Here is a 26,341-nt window from a genome sequence, read left to right as displayed (position 1 = left end):
TGGAGTCGGGGACTGACTTACTTGTCGCTCCACGCACCCCTCCATTCGCATTCGTTTCCCCAGGGGTTCCTAATTCGCAAGAGTGGTATCTTGCCGCTCACCCTGGGAGTCGAAACTTCCACCATCCTAACGGCTGTCACGCTGTACGCGTGTCCTCTAATAAGACCATTTGGCAATTCTAACTCCACTACAGTCGGATCGGGCTAAACACACGCGCGAGTAACCAATTATCAAGACGCCGCTATGGTTTCGTTACTATAATTAATATCTAGGCCTACTTCTATGGAACATCCAATCAGGGACCATCTTTCGTAGGCTTTTAGCATGATACGAAACAAATTGGGCGGGGCTTTTTCTATTTCGTAGAATTCAGTAACTCCCCCGGTAAAATCTTCCATGGCTTCGCAAGTGGTGCCACCCTTCAGAGATTCATATGACCCGTGTAATCTGAAACACCCCCGGACATTAAATCTCGAGTACTCGCGGACCGTACTAATTAACTATCTAAAGCCATACTTGGCGTAAGCTTTCTCTAATAAAGCGCTCCAAAATTCGTTGCTATCCTTAGAATGCATGAAAATGAGGCGACCGTGGTAAGTTGGCAAACGGTCATCGACAACCACGTCGACCCATCGACCGTATTGCCAGAACCGGAAGTGAAAAACCCCGGCGTATTTGCCATCCACGAAGGACTGGTCATCGGGGACGACACGGAAGAATAATTCCTGATTTAATGTTAAGTTGGCCACGGCGGCGAGTAACCAACAGTCTCCTATTTAAGTATCACCCATAAACCAGTTAAACACACACAACTATCTACGCAAGGACTCCAGGGTCTCTGAACCTAACTAACCCAATTCTCCTTGAACGACATCGAAACGACTAGCGCCTTCCACAAACAACTTAGGATTGTCGCAAAGCTCCTAAAATAAAATAATAAAAAAGTAGATCACTTTTACTACCACCACCATCATCACGATGACAAAGTCAGTCACCGAGTTTGTCATAAAACGCCTCTACATCGTTTGGAGCCAAGTCTGATTTTATCACCTATCTGACCTTTAGATACGTTAAAAGCATCAATTTAGTTTCAAAATTTCTAATACTGCATCCATTGAGATAAAAAAATTACTCCTCGATCAAGGTTAAGTCAAATGGAATTCGCGTTTTCAAAGTGGATAATAAAAGGTTCAGACGCTAGACCGAATCTTAAGTGACCTTCGCGAGTTTATCACAAAACATTTATTTTCTTTGTTATAGATTCAGGTTTTTCCGTTGGCAACCGTGGACGTGTATTAAAAGGTAATTTTATAATAAGGCTTGTAAAACTTGCGCGATAATTAGCGGTTTTGTTTTAAATGTTTTCTGACAAAAAAAAATTCGCTTCTGGGTATTTTTTATCAACGAGGTTGTAGCCTAAAGATTAAATATTTTTACTGGAAGATTATGAACAGATGTCTCGGTAGTTTTATAAAAACGAGACCGATATTCCCCCTTTACTATTTTAAGAACAACAAATCTGTTTTTACACATTTCTGTCAAATCAGCATCCGAACTTCTTCTTTAAGCGTTTGTTCCATTTTTTTTCTCGAACATATTTAGATAACACAAATTAAAAGCTACAATACATACATGCGGCCTTTTCCATTCGAAAGGTCTGGGCGGAGTCCGACTATAAAATACACTAGCGTCATTGGCCGGAAATGAGGGGTCTTCGTAGAGGGATCCTTCGGCCAGACAGTTCTCTCGGATCTTCTCGAAATCCTGGACTTGACCTCTGGCTTTGAAACCGGACCCTCGTTCGCCAAACTGTACGAAAGACATCGTAAAAAAATATATATTTGTTACAAGTGTCCGCTATTAAGTCAGCTTACAAAATACAGCGAGACCGAAAGGTCTTCATCGAAACGAAATAGAGCGATTTTCGATTAATTGAAAAATTTCGAAGGAAGCCCCCCTTGAGTGATTTGCCTGGCAACGCGCCACGGATTAACAAGCGACATCCTTTCACTCTTTTATCAAAGAATGGGTGCGCCAAGGAAACGGGTCAAAGTTTATTTTGGGTGGAATCCAAATAGACTCCAAATTAATTAGTCCCGGAGTAAATTGCCAATGTGGAACGAATGCGAACGACTTTATCCCAATGTAGAAATACAGGGTTTGGTTTAAGTAATTTCAAATTTGTCAAGTTACCCAAATTCGCGGAGATTCTAAGCTAGCGAACAGCGAGCTACTTCGAGACATCATCATCAGAACTATTTGACGTGTTAATTTCCCACGACACTAACTCAACCCTACAGTATAATCCGATACATCGCAATCCGAAGTTGTCAAACATATTATCGAACCAGAAAAACAACGTTTCCATGAATTCTGGCGATGAATTTGTAACTTTGATAAGGCCTTACTTTACTTCTAAAGGGAGATAAAACCCTAATAATTCTTATCATCAATTAGCAAGAGTTGAAACCGTAACCCCATAGCTAATTAAACGCCTTATCGCTGTTACATAAAACGACTGTCAATATTAAATCCTAAGCGATTAAAAATTATCTTTTGACAATGGATATAATTTGTCAATACAAATGTCAAAAGTAAAAATCAAACCTTGATGACATTCTTAGGTAATTCCAATAATTTCGGGCTGGTTTTGGTTGATACGATGGTGGTGGTGATCTTCGGTGGTTTAAAAATACTGGCACTAGGCCTACCAACGCTTATATTCAGATTTTGATTATTATTGTTTTTAAATACGTTATAACCATTCTTGTATCTCTCCACCATTTTGACCGTCTACTTTATCGCAACTATCTACTGTGCTGGCTTAGCGCAAATTTACGTCTATCGCCTAACTTGTCAGTTTTTTCGAAATTAACAATATTTCGTTGTTACAGCTTGGGTTTGCGACAGACCTAAAGATTGACGAAACTAAAACTATCCTATGACGACACTGTCAAGTGAAATTCGCGATGGAACAGGTGTTGATAAAGAACTATTAACCAATCAAAATACAGTAACGTTATCGAAAAAAATTGCACTTTTTCTCGTTACGAATCCGAGCTAACCAAAATACCAATTCAATCTTAAAATACACTCAAAATTAAAACGGTCTTTTCAGATGGTAACCCGCGACTTCTCCGCTAGCTTCTCTTAACCTAACTAACTATTACCTCAAGCAGCACCGACTCTACCCTTCCCTGACGCGTACAGGGCGTCTGTCAACTAGCTTTAACAAATGAAGTTAATCTAGATTAAAAACGAGGTTCCCGTATACTTTACAATGTAGTTGCGCGGGCTTCAGTTAGTAAGCCAGCCAGAAGAACCCTTATCTCCAAGTTGCACACACACATGTACCGCATTTGTGGTACTACCACTTTTTCCTCGTTTCTCGAACAAAAGGATGTTAAATTTGAAAAGATTTTTCTCACTCCCAAATCGTATTTTAAATGCCTATGATTTCCCCCATCCCCAAGGGGGAACTACGATAGATAGTCCCGGGCAAGATTAACCTTGTGGATTTTTTATAATAATAATTATAAACTATTAAAGGAACCAGTCTCAGCTGGCAGTAGGCCTGGAGGTAGAGTCAGACTTGATTGACAACCACCAGCTTTTTTATTGGGATTACTGGTTTTTGATAATGAGGGAAAGACATAACTATATATCGAATGCATATGAACGCGACAAATCAAGATTTACGATTTCAAACCGACGGGAAATTGTGCTGGCATTGTTTTTGCTAAGGGAAATTTACACCCGGTTCGCCTTGAGCTTCCGTAAACAGAATAAATATGTCATTTTTGATACGGAATTAACGAGTTTAAATATGTCACAAAGTGTGTAATATTTTCGCAAGATCTCGAACTGAACCCGAACCCCGACAGGTCGTAACCCTAGCACAGAAATATTTTGGAGGCGTTGAAAGCTACAATTAATGTTTCTTATCCTATTAATAATATCAGATAACAATGTTCTGATAAAAATTAAAATTTCAACTTTTGACAAGGCGTGAAAATAAGGAGGTACTAATCAATTAGGCAAATGAGCTCTTAGAGTACCCGTACCGAGTTTGATATTATAAACAAATCGAAATAATATATGGTAGACTAAAGAAAAACAGAGCGGAATTAACCCCAATCGGAAGCCTAAAGGTTGAATTCGAATTCCCCGTTGAGCCTCGACCCCGTTTCGATGGGACGCTTTTAACTTAATGATTTCCGACACGATAACACCGAGGGAGATACGGCACCCGCGTGGTTCTACCACAGAGATTAGCGTACCCAAAGGCGTAGTAATGCCATTGACTAATCACAACGCCATGCAAAAATAAGCAACGCCCTAAAGTCCATCCCAAGTTCCCAATCGCGAAGTACAACGGTAACGAAGCTAAGAAACAACGTTATCTTGAACCAAAATCTTAGGAATGGTACAAATTATTACATTTTAACTCCAAAATTCAATATTATGTGTTTTAATAAAATGATAGGTTTAGTTTTGATGTAGTCGCGTTATCGCGTTGAGACACGATGAAGGTATGACGCGTCTCAAACCCTGCCAACGCGAGATGATAATGGAGAACCAATAAATATTTTATCCGCATCGAGTTTAAAAATGATGCCATAAGATACAAGGGCGTGTTCGCCTAAAACTGTAGGCTTCAATCATAGGAACATCCAGGAAGTAAGGGAAAAAAATGCACGAGAACGCGCGATGTCAATGGGATGTTTACTTATTGATAAGCGAGAGTGTGTCTCCATAGCGACATGTACACCATAAATTTGATTATCTTCCCTGGCTAAACAATAGAGACCCGCAGGCATTAAACCAGTTTTACCAATATCTCTCTCTACCTCGTTATTAAGCCGATATTGAATATTTAAGGATACTGTTTAGTTTGCAATGGGTATTTCCGGCACGTTCAGCTTTAGGGTTTATGAGACTCATAATCATTATATAGGAAGACTGGGAGAGACAAAATATTCTCTCCCGGTACGATGGAGCGATGAAATTAAGATTAGGGTTAACTTCTGGTATCATCGTTTAAAACTAGGCGCGTAGATATTTTCAATATGTCTTGTTACCTGGTAAGGTCACTCGCGATTAATTTCAAAGTGATCATTTATTTATAGGTGATAAACAAAAGAAGATGACTAATTTGCCGGTTCTTTTTAGAATTGCAGAATCCGTATACAACAGATCGTCAATCTTTATTTCAATTAAAACATAATCATATCGCTTTGAAATTTTAACACGTCATTTTCCTGTAGACAATTCTATACCTAGACGGTTTGAGGATAGAGAAGAGACGAGATGGAGTAGAAATCTTTATGCCTGTAACGTAGCCTGTGTCCCCCCCCATTTACCCTCAGAAAGTTCTCCCAGCATCCTAAGTGGCGTTTTGAAAGGGTCGTATGCCCCCTTTTGTCTTAAAAATGGAAGCTAATTTACGAGAACTCTCTTATATTTTTAAATGGCTTTTTGGCGGGGAAGCGCTTAACAATTCCCTACCACCAAAAGTAGGGGGCGTGTGCGAGGGAGACGTTCATCTCGGCACCATAGTCTATAACCAATTCTCCTCCGTCTCATCTCTGTCCTCTAAGCTAGAAGTTGCATCAATGATTGTTCATAACTTCAACGTTATGGAAAATATTTCCGTTAGACGTTTGTATTTAAATGCGCGCAAACATTACAGAGGTATCTATGTCGAAAAGGTTTACAGTCCCGCCGTGGCGTAATTACATATAGGCACGAAAAAATTCCTGTTCAACGAACCATTAGCCGACAACCGCGCCTGTACATACATACAGGTATATTAATTACACTTACATAGAATCCAGTGACTTTCACAAGCACAAAGAATGTTTTTCACTTTCTAAAATTTCTCCACCTTTCCCCCCCCCCCCCAACAACAATTAAGGTTAAGTCAGGATAGTGTTAACCCAGATTTATTTTACCCACCATATTCTTCTTAGAATTAGTTTTAATTCTCTTTTATTATAATTAATATTAAACTATACCACCCACATTTAGTATTAGTTAATTAAACTAATTAACATTGAATGAATCTCTTCTCTTCTCTCTCTTAGGTCAGTATTTAAAATTAACTCCCACGTCAGTTCTTCCGGTTTAGAGTGATGAGATGGAAATCAAGTCGGAAAAGATAAAAGATATCCTAAGACAAGGGTTATTTAAAAGAAAGAAGCGGTTCGGGGGGGGGGGAATGACATATCACCTCTGAGAATGCGCCACAATCATACCCTTACACTAATCTTGAATTTATTCCGTAATTTGAAAGAAATTTTAACATTGAGCGTGGGTTTGGCAAGGACAGTGTAGATATTCTTAGAAATAATAGCTCTGGTTTCGCCCAGTCAGTTTAGGAAACCATAAGTTTAAAAGATATGTTCCATAAGTAATATGGTAGAGACTTACAGCTAGAGCTAGTTCGAAAACCACAAGCCATAATTGAAGTCCTACACTCTGTGGTTAATTTTGCAGGACTTTCATCTTCCTATCCTATTTAGTCAGCATTACGAAGCCTTTGACAGCGCCAATCTATGACCTAACTAGGCCACTTCATGACAAGATCTCAGTAACCAGTAACAAACTTATGGCCAACATACCTTATGAACTTAGGGGAAACGTTTCTTAACTTCTCTAAAACATTCACATCACTTCGGTATCGAGTGATTAGATTACTCGAGTATTTTGTAAGAATATGACATGTTTAATTAATTTCTAATTGAATTTCGTTATCAAAACGCAATTAATTTCGAACTGTTTGTCAGCGGAATTCCAACCTCAATTTCCCTCTAAACTAAACATCCGATTAAGTACCGCAGCTTAATTTATTGACTTGTCACTTAGGGGAAAGATTAGAATACACCAAAAAACCTAGTGACTCATATTTTCCGCTATAAATATTATTTGTCGTAGTATGCTTAGGTATACCCCGTGAAAAATTATCATTCATCACGAGTAAATATGAAAATGGAACGCAATTTTGCATATACAGGTATGAGACTGAATGACAATGGCCCATTAAGCCGTTAGTTATTTAAGCCTAACGCGACTTGACGCCAATAACAAGCGAAAACCAGAAAGGCTTAACAAAAATTCGCAATGCGGCTAAAAGATACAGATAACTACTACAATAACGTCTACCAGCAACGTGGTTGGCCTACGACGATAAAAAAAACGATTGTCAAATTGCAATCCATACTATCGTAAGTGACATAACCGCAATAAGTGCGTTTACGTGCAAAACATGACAATTGACTTTCGTGGTTCAAGCAACCCATGCTAAGTCCCACCCAAGGATATGGCTCGGAAGGTTTTAGGGTTGCAATTGCAATTGCCCAATGTTCGCGTTTTCACGCAAATTGAACGAACATTGTTTAGCATTCCGAAGGGCCATACTTATTGTTCATACGTTACTAACCACGCCCCCCTCTCACGTACTACACCACTACTACAAGTACTACGATGACAGTACCCTCGTGTCCGATCTGACTGAATGGATTTATCAATGAACCCATGCATGCGTAAGAAATCGAGCGTTAATACAATAAATGGTACAATACCTTAAAGACGGAGATGGGTTTTCCTTTGCGTTGATACTGATAAGGCATAATCGCGAATTGTTCAATTAAACGATCAAATTATTTCGATTAAATTATTCCGGCTGCGGTTAAACGTTGGTAAAACTGTTTCCTAAGCTCTAATACTAACGGAAAGCCTACGGACAGTTAAATTAACCCTAGCCATTAAAGGCCGCGTTTATCGCTGCTGCATTAAAGTCCGGTCGGGTCCGAGGACATTGCAAAATGGATGGACTCTCTCGCTCTCTCTCTGGTCCGAGTTAAGAGTGGTTTAGGCAGACCACCGTCCCTGACGGACCTTCAACGCGAAGTACGCGGCGCCGGGTGAAAACGGGGGACCCCGGAGTTGGATAGTGCCTTTACAATTGAACGAGTACCACGGAGACGAAATCGATAGCGACCCGACCGACACGCAGGCGTTTTACCGTTTTATCAAAGCTAACGCCGACTAACTCTAGCATCGTCTGCTCGCGTTCCAACGAAATTTCTCTCCCCCGCGATGCCTTTCTTTACTATTCTACTATCATAACCAACAAGGGGTCGAACGCTTCGCCAGAAATCACGTTATTTCAGAAGTGGTTCGTATGTATGTCTCGGTCTTAACTGCAGTGGTTCGATGGATTTCCTCAAGGTTGGGTCCGAGAACCCCTGGCTATTAAAGGCAACGCTTGGTAGTTTAGCTGGTTGAATAAACATAACCACATCATTCGAATTTTCGCAATCAAGGAGTAGTTTTTTTTTGCAATTAAGGGCAAGTAAGTATCCTTTCCCTCCGCGTGACATCATAGTTGAAAATGCGTTCACGCGCGGAGAATGAAGCCGGGGGGGGGGGGTAGGACATTCGCTCATTAGCTAGTATCCACAATACAACTGAGAATAAAGGTTAATATTCACAGTGGAGTTCGGTACCGGGGGGAGGGAGGAAAAGGGGTTTGTTTTGTGTTGACGTCACAACCGGAAACACCTGTTATTTCAACCAAACCCCCTTTTGATTATTCGCAGCGAAGCAAGGGTCCGATTATTATTATTTTTTAAAACTCGTGGATTTCTCGACCTTGCAAAGGGTAAATTTTATTATTTTATTTTTAAACTTTTATCATTTCATAATTGCTTTGTTCATTGGAAGAAAATACCCCCGCACACCCGCACCCTCTCTACTCCACCTTTTACTCGTGACCGGTTTTCCCTTCGTCTCTATCTTTATATTAAATGCATGGTCGAGATAGTCAAGTCTTAATTGACGTTGATAAGTGATTAAGGCAAAAGAAAAAACACACTAGTCTTTATCTTTCCAATTGGTTTAACATACCCCCCTTTTTCTAATATCAAAGTTTCTCGTGGTTACCACAGAAAGGTAAGATTTCATTACGCAATAAAAGAGTAATTTTGCGTGTAACAATATTGGCCTAATATACTGTATATTGAAAAAGATAAATAGAGTTATTTTTTTTAATTACAAAAAGGATCAACAAATTAAGAATTTATTTTTTTGCGACCATATTAGGGTACGCTGTGAGCCCCTTGGAACACACATTAATTCCATTCACTCTCCCGTCTACTTTTAAAGAGTGACCTTAATATACCAGACAAAATACGGATCGTACTAGAATCCTCACGACCCCCTTGCTAGAGCGCGGATTGTGGTTTATGCATTGTCGTAAAATATTCGTGAGAAATAGGCGCTTATTCATACTGAATGAATAAGACTTTTGGCAATTAGGCTAAACTACCAAAAATTCTCGTAGGAAAACCTCATTTTCAATGTTAATTTTTTCTTGTTTAAAGGAAGGCGGGCTATGTTCCAAAGAATTTTATCAAACCGGTAGCTAGATCTAAATTAGCATCTTCATCTAAATACCTTTGTCAATTAAGCGAATAAAGAGTTAAAAGGGTATTCTTACCTTGATGGTATTTGCGGGAGGTTTGGGAGGAATGAAACCCTCGTGAGTTCCCATGAACTTACGGAAGTTTCCTTGCCGTCCACCTCCACCGCCACCTCCTCCTCCTCCGAAGATGTCCTTGGTGGCTTCATTCACGATTGATCCGATAAGGCCTTTGCCCAGATTCCCCAGGAACGATCCACCTCCCCCTCCACCACCGCCTCCTCCTCCTCCGAATGGTAGTCCACCTCCGCCTCCTCCTCCTCCGAACGGATTGAATCCACCTCCGCCTCCTCCACCCCCACCACCTCCGAATGGATTGAATCCTCCTCCCCCAAAGGGGTTAAATCCACCCCCACCTGATGATTGTCTATTGTCCTGATTATCGCCTCCTCCACCGAAGAGAGTCTTGTTGATGGCGCCTTTAATCAAATTGCCGACCACGTCGGTTAACATGCGTTGATATCGGTTTTCAAAATCCCGTTCTTGGTGGTCCAAGTGATCGAGTCTGATCGGAACTATTCTTTCCTCGTACGCCATCTTTTATTGCTTGTAAAAAAACTTAAGTACTTGGCTTGATATGACTGAATGAAGATGTAGATGGAGATGGAGATTTATCTGTTTTGGAAAAATGATCGCAAGAAGGTCATTGATTAAAGAGGGAATTAATAAACTGGGCGGCCTTGCTTCTTATTTTCTAAAGACTTAAATACTTTCTTATCTTTGAGTAACAAAAATATTCTCAAATATGTTAAATTCAATTATCAGGGTTGCCACAGATTTTTTTAAACTCAAAACTCACTCCCTGACAGTCGAAAAGTCATCAATTTCCCCTGGTACTTTTATTTATCACAGCCACTATGAAAATCCTTGAGTTTTTTGCAACCCGGATTATGCTAATTTCTAATTAAAATATCTCTGAAATCTTACTGAAAAATTTGATAGAAAAACATTGGCTAGCCTAACATTTCTTAACCCAGTTAGACAAACGACACTTTGACAAAATAAAGAACAGGTAGGTGGTACTCGAGTGATAGCAAAGAGAGGCACGTACTTACGAATGATAATGTTTTCCGGGAAAAGAAGAGCTTTGTTGTTGATATATAGTTTAAATTTCAAGAAGTTTTCGAATGTCCCATCTTTAAGAATCCGAGAATGGCTTCTTTGGCTCGTACGTGCTGGCAAGATATGTCTCGCTATATTCTGGCCCGCTTAGTCCGTGATGAAATCAGGTAGAGATCAACTAGCTTCAATGCCAACGGATTGCGGTTTCCGGAGCAACCCACACGGAATCCTAAAGAAAAGATCGCCCTATTTAAAATAAAGATGCTATTTCGGGACACATTTTCCCGAGTAGGGACCACAGAGGCGAGAGAGAAACACTTCGCTTCTTAATAACTCCGAGTTGTTTAGGTTTTTCGTACGTAAAACATTACACTCTTACGTTAGTGGGTTAAATTAAGAAAAGCTTGGCATAGATTCATTACTCGTGAGAATGTAAACGCTCACGAGACACGAGATTTCTCGTGAGAATATTTAGAAACGCTCACGAGACACGAGATTTCTCGTGAGAATATTTAGAAACGCTCACGAGACAAGAGATTTCTCGTGAGAATATTTAGAAACGCTCACGAGACAAGAGATTTCTCGTGAGAATATTTAGAAACGCTCACGAGACAAGAGATTTCTCGTGAGAATATTTAGAAACGCTCACGAGACAAGAGATTTCTTGTGAGAATATTTAGAAACGCTCACGAGACACGAGATTTCTCGTGAGAATATTTAAAAACGCTCACGAGACACGAGATTTCTTGTGAGAATATTTAGAAACGCTCAAGACGTAATTGAATTAAGCAATGGCCAATTTCTTACCAGACTCGAATTTCACTCTTCTTTTCCCGACAATATCAGCAACGCCGCATAAGTATTTGTCACCAACCATAAACAGGGGACCTTTAAATAATGTATCCCAAATTCAACGTCAAAATTTTCACATTAACGACTTTGACTAAGACGAAAGCGACGAGACAAAGAAACCAAATCTTAAGGTAACCCATGATCTGCGCACGCGATTAACGCCGAGAAACCGAATACAAATATAACGCCAAAGGGGTGGTGACCTTCGAAAGGTCCTCGAAAACACAGACTTAATACGAATGCTTAATTAAGCGAATTGTTAAAACTAAACGCGACCCAAAGTTCTCTTTAACAACGCTAACAACTCCATACTTTCTCTTTCTGAAAATGAAACAGTGAAAATGCCACCAACTCTAGAATATCGCGTTCAACCAGACGTAGCGGACTTTAAAACCGCATTATATTTTTTCGGTTAAATTTCTTAATGTAGCGGTGCGGATTTCGGAAGAGACCACTTCCTAGTCCGTGGACTGAAGAGCTGCTAGCTGGTCGTTCTCAATTTTTTAATACCCCCCCGCCCAAATAAATCCCGTGGACCAGTTTGACAGCCTAACGGTTCTTTCAAGGTACTGTGACACGCACGTACGTCGCTCGCATTAATTCTAATTTATTGACGTTTCTAACGGGTTTGGAAATATTCAAATCAACAAGACACTCGCACGTTTCGACGTCTCGTTTAAATTCGATAATGAATCACCGCGGTATTCGCCTCTTGCCGAGCGACGAATACCGAATACATTCCCTTTAGAACGTGGCCATCGGTATCTCTAACCAAGGTGAGTGGGCTCTCTTTTCCTGTCAAATTTCTTAATACAAAATTTAAAATTTCTACTTGCAGAATAAACTATTACGTAGCGGGGGAATAACCCTATAAGATTTAAATACGCCCTAGCCTATATAGACGGTAAAAATTCAGAGTGAAATTTGTTCAAGTTTTGAACCGGTTTTGTTTTGAATTAAGGAATATCCGCGCATGCTCGTAACTCGTTACTTTAGTTTTGTTTCGAGATAAGATTGAATTAGCGAACTTTGCGAACAGGAAATGATGCTTTTTAAGTAAATTACCATCCTCAATTTAAGCCCGGAACGCCCATTACGATATTTTGATTATTTTCAAAATTGTAGTAGCTAAAAATTCAAATCTAAAAATCTTCCTGCAGGATCTAATAGACGAATAAATAAATAAATAGATATCGGTACTACTTTATTTCTTAGGTCATTTAACATTAGATATTCATCCCCCCTTAATTCCCTTTCGATGAAGACTTTAAATGAGGGAAAAGGAATTCAATTTCTAATCGTTTTGGGGGTAATTGACGGAAGGAAGGAAGGCTTTAGGATCTAGGTTATTGGTTAATTCCTTTTTTTTAAAAACTCTCTCTCAACTTTCCCGTTTTAAAATCAGTTTAGCGAAACGACACCATATAATTTTGGTTCCGCTTGGATTATTAGTATTAACACATTGCATTACGTTACCAGATAAAGAAAGGGTTTACCACCGCAAAATATCTGCATGGCGTTTGATTTCAAAACTTATATAAATAACAGATTTCTCGCATCGGAGAATTTAACTTTACACTTACAACTCGTGGTACGAGAGAGAAAGAGCGTTGTCGTAACTCGTTAAGTGATTACGCCAAACGCTACTTCAACCGAGCGAGAGACCGAACACTTACCATTCGTCACGACTTCTATTTAGATTAGATAACCTTAGGTTTTTTTGACAAGCGTTCGACCTCTCGACTGAAGGACCACGACCGCGTGGGTAATGAAAACACTAGCTCAATGACGCTATAGCGGTATAGCAGACAGACAGACATTCACCAGTGATTCATACATCGCTAAGAGTACATGTACATGAACTTACGTTAATTAATTGGAAGATACCATAATGAAAATCTTACATCGGACACCGTAAAATGAACACAATGGATATGAGATACAATTAAAATATTTTTCTTATAACAATAAAATTGACTGAAACTCGTTTGTCGCCCGGCAATATAGCATGCGTCGCGCGCATTTTTACGGTACTGCTCCTGCGCACTAACACCCTATAGCCGCAGGTACAAACAACCCTTTGAATACTAAAACAGACGCCAAAACGTGTTTTCATAATTCGGTATTCAAAAATGGGTTTTAATTGTGGTGGTACGGACTTAAATAACTTTTGTTTTATAATGTTATAAAATCTAGGATCTTTTATTTTTAAACATGTACCTAGTACCTGAAATTCAAGCGAACGTGCAAATATATATTAGCAGGAGTTGATATTAGTGGTTTTACAGGTAGGTATTTCTACACCTTAACGTAAATTTTCGTAGTAGGGATTTCACATAAAGAATTTATAATTATTAATTAGCGTTTTATAATGTTTAGGTTTTAGTAAATTTGTTAAGTAGGGTTTTGTTTAAAAAAGGCTTAAAAATAGACGATAATTCAAGCGTGAATAGTTTACCTGTGTATTACGTAGAATTCATGACAGATCAGATGGGAACAACCCCAGATTTTTCTCAGCTGCTCAAGGCCGGCGTGAGCGAAAATAATTGCGTAACCGGCTCTCAGCGAAAGTTTCGATTTTTTCGCCATTTATTAACGTTTGTGGCGCCATCCTGCAAAACAAAATGGCAACTATTTAATTTAATTATATATTAATTAATTTCGCAAAATAATTTATACTATAATTTAATAATAATAACTAGTTTATTACGGATGATTTAAGTAAGAATAATTGGTAATTAATATAGTTTCAATAGAAAATCAACAGATGGCGCATTAGTACGGTATATTTATGAAATTGGCGGGATTTTTATCGTATATGAGGGTGATGGCAATTGCGTGCCGTTATTAATTAGACTCAATTGAAAAATAACACGGGGTGTCATTTCTGTACCCTTTTTTATTTTGAATTTGCGAAAAGTCTTTCCTTAAACCTTTGATCTTGTCAAAACATTTCGCTCAAATTTCAGTTGATGACAAAAAGTTAATTAGAAATTATTTTTAAAGATTTATTTCGGTATAACTAAATTAACTTTAGTAGGACAGTTCCCCCTTAAAGTTTGAGACAATAAATTAAAAGGCAATTAAATTTGAGACGTTTTTTCATGTCAAATGTTTATTTTTCAATTTTCCTGGTAAACCGAGCGTTTGTAGCGCTGCTCGGGAATGGGAAGATGACAGGGAGGATTATACAGAGGAGAAGGAAGTACTTAGTATGCAAGGTGAATAATCTCGTCAAACTCTTTTCTGGAAGCCAAAGAAATTCGTTATTTTCGTCCCTGACGTTTCATAATCGTCTCTGAAAAGATGGATAGATTGAATTTGCATAAATAATATATTTTAAATGACTCGAAATTACTCATAAATAATAATTAGCTTTAAATCCCAACACTGAATTATAATTATAAACTTGGAAATTTAAAAATAGAGTTTAAACGGTACTCTTTTTGAAAAGGCGGTTTAGAGAAGTCCGCCTCAGTCCTCACATTCAAAAGTAGGCTTAACAATATTTTCCACAATTTTAAAAATAGGTTTAACGATATTATCGACAAATTCAAAAGTAGGCTTAACAATATTCTCGACAAATTCAAAAGTAGGCTTAACAATATTCTCGACAAATTCAAAAGTAGGCTTAACGATATTCTCGACAAATTCAAAAGTAGGCTTAACAACATTCTCCACAAATTCAAAAGTAGGCTTAACAATATTCTCCACAAATTCAAAAGTAGGCTTAAAAATATTCTCGACAAATTCAAAAGTAGGCTTAGCGAAGTCCGCTTCGAATCATTAATTAGGCTTAATAAATTATGTTGGAAAAGTACTCTCGGGAGTCTCGCTGGCCTAGAGGGGATATCGAATTACCTTAAAATAAACACGTAAATCTGTTAAACCATTTTCACGCCGCTAAAGTGATAGCTTTTCTCCCCATTACAATGATTATCGCGATAATGATACAAATCCCAGGGATGATAAGAAACGAGTGGCCATTATTTGAACACGATGCTTATAATAAGAAGAAAATTAAAGACACTCGATACTCTATTATTATTATTATTATAACCTTCTTCAATTCGTGAGTTTGCCCCAAATCATTTCCGTACGTGCATTCCTTGAGAGCCAAGATTTCATAGTTGAATCCAAAGTCAAACAATCAGCTATATTTAAACCTATCGATAACTTAGCCCTTTTAATTGAATAATCACGATAAAACAATTTCACCTTGTATTATCGGAGACTACGTTGAAATTAATATACCGTATCCTTCCGCTAAATGAAACAAGAGTTTAGAGAAGGATTTACGCTAACGTATCTGATAACTAACTGGCGAATATTGAGGACCAGCTTGTGGTCAACACGCTTTTAAAACGACTACAACTTGACACCTTCAGTAAAGGTTGTAAGATCCCGACTGACCCATAGCATATCATTAGAGTCATTGAAAATAAATTGAAAACTTCGTAATGGTAATACAACTAGGAGCATGTATTACCACTTACAACAGGACACGTAAATATTTGTAGCTTTGGTGGTATCCCCATATGGAATACAGTTGACGATGAGTTTATTTCAGATACAAGAACCGTGTAAGGTAAGTTAAGTAGATCCCATTATTAATATATAGCTGTCAGAGAAATCTCGGAAGGCATCGGTCGGGAGAATCTTGAGAAGGAAACCGCACCCAAAAGTGAACCAGGAAAAATCGAGACAAGGCGCGTTAATTCCCATAGCTAATCCTGCAGGGACCCTCGGAGGAGTGGAGGAGTGCACCTTTCCGGACAAGATTACCAACGTTTCAACGACGAATTTATAAATAAAGTGACAGTCCGCCTATCAACGCCTCGATACAACCCTAATTACCTTTTACCTAACTGATCTCCGCAAACAGAGACCGCTTGAAGTGGATCGAGCCGTGCATGGTGATTTTGGGTTCGAGGGTCAAACGCAAAGATAATGAATTGACTACCTAATTATTTTTTGGTTAGTGTTGGGACAAAGCGTGATCCAAATGAGACGTTTTTCGTGAACATCTCGGTTTAAGCAATTGTTCTACAATTAGTTCGAATTGCCAAGGACTTAATTACTTTGGGACTCTTTTAGTACAAACCAAACCACGCAAATGATCCCTGCATCCCTACCTACTACTGGTTACTTAAATGGTAGATCTAGTTTGGAAAGCCATCGCCTTATTTACTTTTCAAATTTAAAGTAATCAATTTTATCCCAAAAACTAAATCGGCCCACTTGACATCAAAATAATCATTTATTGACAGGGTGTGACCGACTACTCTTAAAAAGAGTCCAATATTTCGATTAGAAACCCATAAAAATTGTGAAAACTTTTTTAATAAAGGTGAGCCTAACTATATACCACGATTTCTTCCACTGACAGTAATGCCTACGGAACATTAGGTGGAGAAATAACCAACACGGAGTGAATAGCCTCTCGGCGCCTTCATCAATTTATATTGGGCCAACTATGATTTTATGGATTTCTAATTTGAAAACTGTCCGATTCGCTTGTCATGAGCTTTTCGATTTTCATTTGATCTTTTTTTATTTCATTATTAAAAAGGTTTCTCAAAAATCACGTGATTTTAAAATTAAAATAAAAAATAAAATAAAAATGCATTAGTTTAAAGATAAAGAAAAAGTTAATTTAAAAAGTGAAAATTCGGACATTTTCTGGAGTGATTTTTCAGGTGAAATAAACGTGGAAACGCCTCGATTGCGCGGCCAACAATTATTGGAACGCATTTAAGTACCTATAAGAACTTAAAGCGGCGGCGGAAAGATAATGGACCTAATTCTCTGGGTTTTATATCTCATGTATAATAATGATTGAAGAGCTTAAAAGCCACGCATTTCTCGAGTATATTTCTCTCTTAACCCGGACTTATTATTAATTGCTCGAGTAAAGAGATGCCAAACAAGATATCGCTCAAAATTTCTAGAAGAATATAATCCATTCATTAGCCTTAAATAAAATAAAAAACTAAGCGCATTCGTTTCAAAGATTTGCGGGAAAAATAGGCTTGACAAGATAATGGAGAAACGTACACCGAAGCCAGGCGCTTGCCGTACGCGTTACACGTATACATTTAAGGTCGAATTCACCGATAGATTAATTGAAAGTCAGGGAGTTAAGAAAAAAAAGCTTTTGAAATTGTAAAGTCGGCCCATGAGAACCGATCTCGTTCTAATCTTAATTAATTGCCAAACTAAATAGAATTCCTTTCGACTTCTGGAAGCCAGTTGGTTGCTTGGTAGGCCGCGACAAATTTTTCATTTCTAACGATGGGCCGCAACAGATAAAGACAGAGCGGACATTCTAGCCGCTAAAACCTCGTAACTACCAAAATCAAATGTTCTCTGAATAGATACGAAGCTCTTTCGAGCACCGAATGTTCGACACGGTATTCGCCTAGCCTTAGTAGACGAGTAAAGATGTGTTCGGCCATCTTGCAGTGAATACAATGAGATTGGAAGAGGATGACTGTGGGACAAGCTGCTTTTTTTGTAGAACACTATAGTGTCCTCAAGTTTAAAAACATTGCTCTATAGGACATATATTAGAGTACCATGGTTGCAATTCATTGACATGTAATAGGCGAGCGCAGACAGCACACCTCAATCTCCCATTACATAAATTGGCCACAAACGGACTTACGTTATTTTTCATCTAAAACCTTAACGTGGCGTTTCCGCCCACATTTCCCCCCAAATCGATGACCATCTTACGCATTTAATTATAAAATAAACTAACCCATTTATTTCCCCCAAAAAACCTCCTTGAAAAAAAAAAACATCCCAACTTTAGTAGGCGATAACTACTTTCTTAATTCATTTGGAATTTACATTACGTATTATTGCGCGCATACATTTGGAAAGTGAAATCGGCAGCAGCGGCGTCTACCTCCAAGGTTTAAATATCGATTTAATTGGCGTAACGGAATTGTATGGGTGGCCCAAGACGAAATCAATTTGCGAAATAGATAGCCGCCCTAAGGAGGGACCACCAGAACATTACATTGAGTTCCACGTAGACGACAACAAATTGACCCGGCCACACCGCCGCCGCCCAGTTATCATGTCGAAATAACCTCGAGAATTGCTTCCTTAGCTAACAAGTTCAATCGCGTAATTTATTACTAAATTATCAGAGACATCGACGCCCTAAAAACCCAAGAAGTAAAATACTATAGGCTACTTAATTACAAACTAATAGATTATTATCTATTTAAAGTCAGCATTGAAACACACTCGGTAATTCCCGAATCCCGAGCGGATTTAGCTTCGGGTAATTACAACAATTGGGGACAAAATGATCAATATTCGCTTATAGAAAATTCCTTATTTACACACCATTTTGGAGAATGCTACAACTCTGGTTCTATAAGAGATACTGGAAAGTCCTTCGAGCCTTTTATAGCCCCACTTCTCCCCTTTCCAACGATACTAAAAACTTGGGGTTACGACAACCGGGGTCCGATCGAGTGATTAAGCAAAATGATCATAAACGTCCTCTCCATAGGATTAAAATGGGCTTATTTAAACGACACCTTTTAACTCCGGTTCTACAAGAGATACGGGGAAGTCCTTTGAGTATGTTATAGTCCTATTTCTCCTCTTTCTAAAGATACCAAATACTTGGGGTTCCAACAATCGGAGTCCAGTAATTACGCTGAAGAACAGTATTATACGGATATGGTGAACACAAATATTCACCCATGCAAGTCGCGCAATACCAGTAAGAATACGCCAATTGTAAAACCGCGCGTATGATGTAAACGGCGAGAGTAAACGGTAAAATGCTGTTGGCAATTTAGTTGGGCAATAAAACCATTCGGGGGTTAATATATTGAGGTCTACTGAGGCGGAAAAATATGAAAAGATGTAATAACACATTTTTTACTCGAGTAGAACTAGGGATAACCCCCCCCCCCCCCCGGCTGGGTCTATAGTGGAAACGCGGGGCATTAATCACGAGTTGAAGTTGAATTAGTTTTTCGTGGTTAGTAAAATATTTCCCGTAATAAATTGGTGGGCGGATCGCAGCATCCGTTCCTTAAATTCTTTTTCCCCGGCGCAACAAAAGAAACGCATTGATTCTAAACTGATTAAAAAACGTGCTCCGGTAAATATGTTTTTGATATCTTCATCTTGGAAGTCAAAGCTAATCGTTTGCGTTTCTCAAAGGAATTCTTCCGTATTGGCTCGCAATTACTTCCTTCCTTGGCCAAAAACCTGGACTATATCGCTGTACAATTACACGTAAAAATATTCTAGCAAAACACAAGACACCGAGGATATCCTTAAACACCAACTTTTTCTTTTAAATCCACGTGAAAACCTTAATTTTGGTATTTAATCCATTTCGAAACGCGTATATCCTATGAAAAAACACTTAATCCAAATAAAGGAACACTTTTAATCCAAAATCCTGGCCAGCTGGTTAGGCCTAGAGTTTCGGAACTTTAGTTTACTGCATGGTAAAGGCAAAAAGCCGCGTCTGTTTACGATGAATCCGAACTAACAAATAAACAACTTGAAAATATTGGTATACCTCGGAGGTTTAATTAGAAAATAAAATATTTGTAAATAATAAAAAACAAAGTTGTCTGATTGGTTGAAGTTGTTTGCGGCGGCGCGGGGACCCGTTCTAGTTTTTACAAAATATACAAAATGCCAAAACAGGAAAAGTGTGTTTTATTTTTATTTATTTATTATCAATTTTAAATAACTCCACCCAATTAAATCCCCGGGAAAATTCCCATTATTGAAATATAATTAATCAAATATTGAATATTTTCTAATTAATAAAAAATATCGATTTTAAATTTTTAATCGCAATAATTTCGTAATAGTGGCTTAGGGGGTTGAAATATTATTTCTGGGAGGAGATGAAGTATTTTTATAATTAATTAAAACTTAATCGAAATGAAAGTATAACTTCTAGACGCGTTAATGATCGTAAAATACACGATTTCAACATTAAGAGGTCAAAATAGAAGCCAGAAAGAAACGTTTTGCCCTAAAACACTTTTAAATATTATTTTCTAGGTAGCAAATATTGATAACTAATAGATAAAGTGGAAATACATTAAGTTCACAGATATAACACGAAGATTGTATTTAGGCAAACTTAGTCCATAGATAAAATTCAACTGAAGAAATATTTCAAAACACCTTTTATGACTAACAAATATTACATAAAAATTAACCAGAGTAATAAATAAAATTTCCACGCGATTATCCCCTCAAAATCGAGGGGATAATCACTCTCAGTTTGGCTGTAGGCGTAATCACCACTAAGATTAATAAGCTTTTTAACGCAGTTTATATCCCCTCCCTTAAAATTGACTGTAACCAAAGAGTAATCCCGCCTTTTACCTTTAACCGTATTAAACTCAACAGTAAGATAAGGCTGGTTGCCAATACTACTCGTGTAAAGCCAAGCTAAGCTTGCAAACAACTAATCATTTAAAGTAAATTGGTAAGGAGCCGGGGTTATTCTTCACAGTCAAACGCGTAACAGTTTTGAACTTAACTAATGAAAGTAGAGTTGAAATGGAGTGGCGTAATTTCGAACACGGTAATATAGGAAAGGAGAGAGCTAGGTTGGTTGGGGTCCGCCAAATACATTCTTTAGAATTTGGGACGTGCTCGGCTGGAGATGAGGATACGCGCTTAGGATCGAGTGATTTAGTTTTAAGCGTTTGAGTAATGACCACGAGAATTACTCTTAACTCGAAGTGGTGGCAAAAAACGCGCCACTCTCATTTTCTCGACAATATAATCGTTAGCTAGAGCCGCGTAGTTACAAAAGGGCGCCATTTATAACCGACAAAATGGTACTTTTAAAAACCTTTATTGCTAAGCCTTTCCTGCACTGGGGCTCGAAACTTATTATACACGTTATAACTTTTAAAAGTTAACTCTTACGATAATTGGAAATTAAATAAATACTATATCTTCAAGTTCGTCATACCAAAGCTCATAAGATCTGTTCCATAAGTTTGTCACTGGTTACTGAGGGCTTGTCAGCGCTGTCAGACTAAATAGGACTAGATGGAAGTCCTGCAAAATTAACCACCGAGTGCATTAGGACTTCAATTCTCGCTTCCGTCTTTCTCCCTTGAACTATAGCTCGAGCTCCAAGTCTCTCAGTAGCATTACGAAGCATAGGTAGTGTCATACTTATGGAAGGAACATATCACTTATAAACTTATGATTATACGCTTGTTGAAAGCGTAGACACACCAGGTCTCGACTAGCGGGTGATGAAATTGGTTCGATCAGCTAGACATAAGCTATTATTGGGCATACTTAATCACGATTAAACCTTCAACATCTTGTTGGTTGGGAATTTAGGCCTTCAAATCAGCTACGGAGTATGTTATGACGCGTGTCTTAATTCCAGAGTGAAATTCGAAACCACCCAAATGTATATATCGACAAGAATTACGAGGCATCCACGATTTATCCCTGAACCCCTCCAATTAAAAATACGCCAAATTAAAAAAAAGGAACCCGACTCAAATTAACCGAAGACAATTGTTAGCAGCTAATCACGAAAAAGTCCACGAAGCTCCGTGACTGCAACGTCAAAATTTAATACTAGACTAGATTTCTATAAAGAACATTTTCAAAAAAGCAAGATTTCAAACATGTTGCAACGTGAAAAGAGCACGATCAATGTTTAGAAATGAATTTCAGTCTACAATTTTATTATACCACGACATCTCAAATGATTATATGTTGTTACGTAACCGTTGCACCTTTCTCTTTGAAAAATCTAAATGCAATTCTTCCACAATTAAACCTCGTAAGTCCAGAAGGTAATAAATGTAGGAGAGAGTTTAGGTAAGGTAAGGATAGTGTGTGTCCTTTCTTTGGACTCGGGAGTGGTGGTGGGTCCAGGGGTGGACCGTTTAACTCTCCTATTCTTTCTTGTGGTTGCAAAATGATTTGAAGCGAAATTAGGAGCCGTCGGGCGTCAATCTTTCTTAATAAGTCAAAAGTGACCCTTTTCGTTTCAAAGAAATTTGACGGCCGGCCGAGGAGAGGGGCGCACGCGCGCGTACGTGGTAGGTAGGTGTGGCTACAACAACCGATAAAAAAGATTACGCAAAATTTGTAATAAAAAGAAGTACATTTAGCCTACGCTACATTCATTTTTGTATGTATAAGACAGAATTCCGAGCATATATCCTTTTAACCAATCAAATTTACAATCCATGTAGGTCGAAATTTTCCAAAAAGGGAGGGGCCACGATGACGAAATATTGAAATGTTTTCATAAATTAAAAAATTAACGATAAGATTTTAAAGTTAATTACGCAAAAAAGGTCACGAGGATATAATTTGGGTCTCCGTCAACTTATTTCTTTAGAAAAGAAGAAAAAAAGAAGTTGATAATTTGACGTAAACATTTTCATTCAATCTTGACAAGTAATTCGTATCCATGACAACCGCCTTCGTAATTAACTTCCAATCATTATCTATTAAAAACTGATTGGTTTTGCAATTTTTTTATTTAATCTCTCAATCATTGTCAAACGCGATGTCAAAGATGACGCCAAAATAATACCGAATTTTTTCCCCCAAAGTAATTATAGATCAGAGTAATTAAATATTTATTAGGTAAAAGCGTATGGCTTGACGTGACAGCGCCCTCCATGGGGAAGACAACATTGAAAGGGTCTATTCATGGGTGAATTAAGCCAACTCGGGACCCGTAATCAATCACTATATAAAATCTATATTCAAAACAAACAAATTGAAATCAACTTGACCACACACGACTCATTATATTTCTGCAAGGACACTAAAATAAATTGGTAAATTGGGGGACCACCATGATGCATTACACCAGATTACACCTGTAATTATCCACACGCAAAGATCCGTATGTACAGATAAGAAATTATTTATTTCGAATTTTAAGTATTTTGACTTCACGAATTTAAACTTAAACCATAATTTATGCATCTAGTTCGTAAAAACACGCCGCTATTTTAGAGACCTCATTTGCATATATTTAATGAATTTAAATGTTTGCAAGTTCATATCTGATTCTATCTAGGGTTATTCGGAACCGAAGTAATCCAACAAACACACTCTTAAAACACTGTTCTGACTTTCACTTAAAACTAATTCGATGCAGACTTTAAATTGTAAAGGAATTCCAAAATTTTAAGTGACTTCTGTAGGAAGAATATCCATGGTAACGCCAACTATTGCCATATAGAGAGATAGTATAGCTAGATATCTGTCTTCTGACTAAATGAGGTACGAAATGGGGAGGATGTTTTAAGAAAAGCATATAGAGAAAACATCATAATTACAGAGTGCTAGAGCCACGCATGCAGCGTGACCCGGTCTAGTGTACAACTTGCATTTAAAAAGTTTTGACAGAATTTTTTCAGTCTATAATTAAAATGGGGGTTTTGAAGCAAGGCAAACTTGAAAACTTGAAACTCGAAGAAGTCACGTGTCAACTCGTCTCGTCTTCTTCAAAAGAGAATTACCGACATCGAAGAGATCAAATTTTACCATAAAAAGAAAAACATACTTCTATTTGTGATTTCGTCTTAATTACCCCCGAGAGAGGGAGAGAGAGAGAGAGAGAGAGAGAGAATATTTGATATTACAGTACGCCCTATACAACACGCAACAGACACGCTCAAATATCGTTAATCTCCCTGCAACAAACACAAGTTCCAATGTATTAAAATATATGTATGTACACAATTGCCAGAAACGCAAGGAGGTAACTACGGATTAAAAGGCAATTTCACGTAACTTTTACACCTTAACCGTATTAAACATACGACGTTACGGTGTTAATTTTTAATTTCGAAATGATACGCTATTCGTTTTGGAAAAAAAATTTAATTTCGAAACGAAATATTTCAATCTCGCAATTTTAGTTACAAAACCAGGTAAGTTGTAACTGGTACAACGCGGCGTATACAACCATTTCGACACAAAACTGTAAAATGAATCCCTGGAAATGTAAGAAAGATCATCTATCATAATTACTGGGGAAAAAGAATTAAAAACATTTGTAAGAATTATGGTTGGTCCTATATCTTAATTCGAATGCCAACTACAAAAACTTAATCCTATTAAATTCGAATTGAATGCTGTAATGCGTTCGAAGCTTTAAACGCCTATGGAATCTACAACTTAGTTTAGGTTTAATCTCGTTACATCTTTGTAAGTGAATCAGATAGAGGAATTCATATCGGTTTTAAGGCGATTACGGAAACCGTGAAATCTTTAAACGGCGTTCGACCTACGTCGATTCTTTCATTTCGAAATTCAAGAATTGATAATTCAATTAAGAATCGGTTTCGCTATAAACGTACATATTAGTAACGCCTAATTTTTAAATGAAGTTATTTAGTCAAAAATAAAGATTAAGCAAACCGTATTTAGCCTACGGATTGACTCGAATTTCAAATTTTAAAAGAACACGTAATTTTAAGCAAAAAAGAATTCGATACATTTTTGTGGAAATAAATGGTTGTTAGGCCACCGAGGTTATAAGATAAAAATCGTTTTTCCCCGATATTTAAAACTATCGATAAGGTTTTAGTTAATTAAGCCTCGTAATTAGCAAATCATACGCTTAACTCTTAAGACAAATATATTGGCGTAAAAAAGGTACGCACGATTCTTAATGATTTCAATCGATAGGGTCACGATTTATTTGCCAGCCTGATTTTTCTTTTAAACACTCGATTCTAACAATCGATCACTGTCGAATATGGAATAGTTTAAAGAATTTTTCGCTATCTTGAAAACCTTTTTCTATTCGCCAAGAAAACTTTTTCACGGCACGAATTGCCTAGTGGGCCAAACTTAACGGCGTCCAACATAAACTTAGAAATACGTAACTCGAAGTAAAAGGAACCATGGTAGCCTAAATTCCCTGACTTTCTGGGTTTTCACTGAGAATATATAGTCACTTTCCCTGACCAATATTTGAACTTTAATTTGAAAACGACGTAACAGTCAAACTTCCAGTTGCGAACTTCCAAAATGTCCAGTTTATAATCCAAATTTTAGTGGGTGAGGTTTATATAACGAGGGAGTGTGTTGTAGTATAGGGAAGGAGGGGGATGTGATGTAACTCATCGCCTTTACGCTAGAGTATAATCAGTTTAATAAACGTTTCTGAAATTTTTTCAGGCCAATATTACAGTTATTATACAAGAGAGCGAAATTAGGGGAACTTTCTTTTATCGAGTAAGTTTAATCGGGCAAAAAACTAAAGGAGTTTCTGCAGGACATTGATCGATAAGCCGGAGTTTAGATATTACGCTTTAATAACAATCTCGTGGAACAACACGAAACAACTAAATTTACCACGACGGATTATTCATTCGCGGAATATGATTCCAGTCAGATTGACCCGCGATTAAAATGTAGCGTTCTCCGTGAGAGAAACACCGTTCGCAGTTTTCAATAAAATACTCCGTGGATCTATTACTAAATTTCAAAATAAATCCTAAGCCTACTTTACTATTAAAATTTCAATTATAGATAGTTACACACCAGGAGGATTCATACTATTTACTCCAGGAGGCAAGGCTACCTGGAGGACAGAAACCCATCCGCTTTTGTCCTCCTGGTATCCTGATGGCATTCTGGTGTAAATGGTACGAAGCCACCATGCATGCGTGTAAACTATCTATAGCTTTTCATTAGTTTGAACAACTATAATCTAAAATATATGATAAAGCGAGTAAGGGTTTATTAAGGGAAATAACCATTAAGGCCAATGTTGTTTCTTCTTAATAATTCGAAAGATATTCGATAGAATAATGGGAATATTTCGAATTGAAATTACACATCCATTTACAATATTATTGAAGATATTTTAGAAAACGGGTTTCAAAAAGAAAAGAAAAACAACCACTATCATTTAAGGCG

General features: G+C 37.8%; 1 protein-coding gene across 4 annotated transcripts in view; it reads right to left on the bottom strand.

Annotated features, from left to right (window-relative positions):
- Window positions 1-26,341, bottom strand: part of LOC149718101 (calpain-B-like) — a 51,400-nt gene that overhangs the window by 3,629 nt on the left and 21,430 nt on the right. The window contains exons 3-11 of one of the 4 annotated variants that reach the window (XM_089867311.1): window positions 13,857-14,010; window positions 11,354-11,434; window positions 10,536-10,775; window positions 9,503-10,099; window positions 1,633-1,809; window positions 854-923; window positions 517-772; window positions 279-447; window positions 22-203 (exon numbers count right to left, since the gene is read on the bottom strand). In XM_089867311.1, the coding sequence (XP_089723437.1) occupies window positions 22-203; window positions 279-447; window positions 517-772; window positions 854-923; window positions 1,633-1,809; window positions 9,503-10,021 (1,373 nt within the window). In that variant the 5' untranslated portion in view covers window positions 10,022-10,099; window positions 10,536-10,775; window positions 11,354-11,434; window positions 13,857-14,010. Of the gene's footprint in view, window positions 1-21; window positions 204-278; window positions 448-516; window positions 773-853; window positions 924-1,632; window positions 1,810-2,607; window positions 3,273-7,583; window positions 8,076-9,502; window positions 10,100-10,535; window positions 10,776-11,353; window positions 11,435-13,856; window positions 14,011-26,341 lie in introns of those variants that run through there. The other 3 variants (XM_089867309.1, XM_089867312.1, XM_089867310.1) reach the window with 3 other exon arrangements.

The sequence above is a fragment of the Phalangium opilio genome, unplaced genomic scaffold, assembly GCF_054372755.1.
Source record: "Phalangium opilio isolate 3A_F unplaced genomic scaffold, DU_Popi_V2 ptg000002l_1, whole genome shotgun sequence".
NCBI lineage: Eukaryota > Metazoa > Arthropoda > Arachnida > Opiliones > Phalangiidae > Phalangium > Phalangium opilio.
Note: the sequence above shows the minus strand (reverse complement) of the source record. Positions and strands in the feature narration are given on the sequence as shown.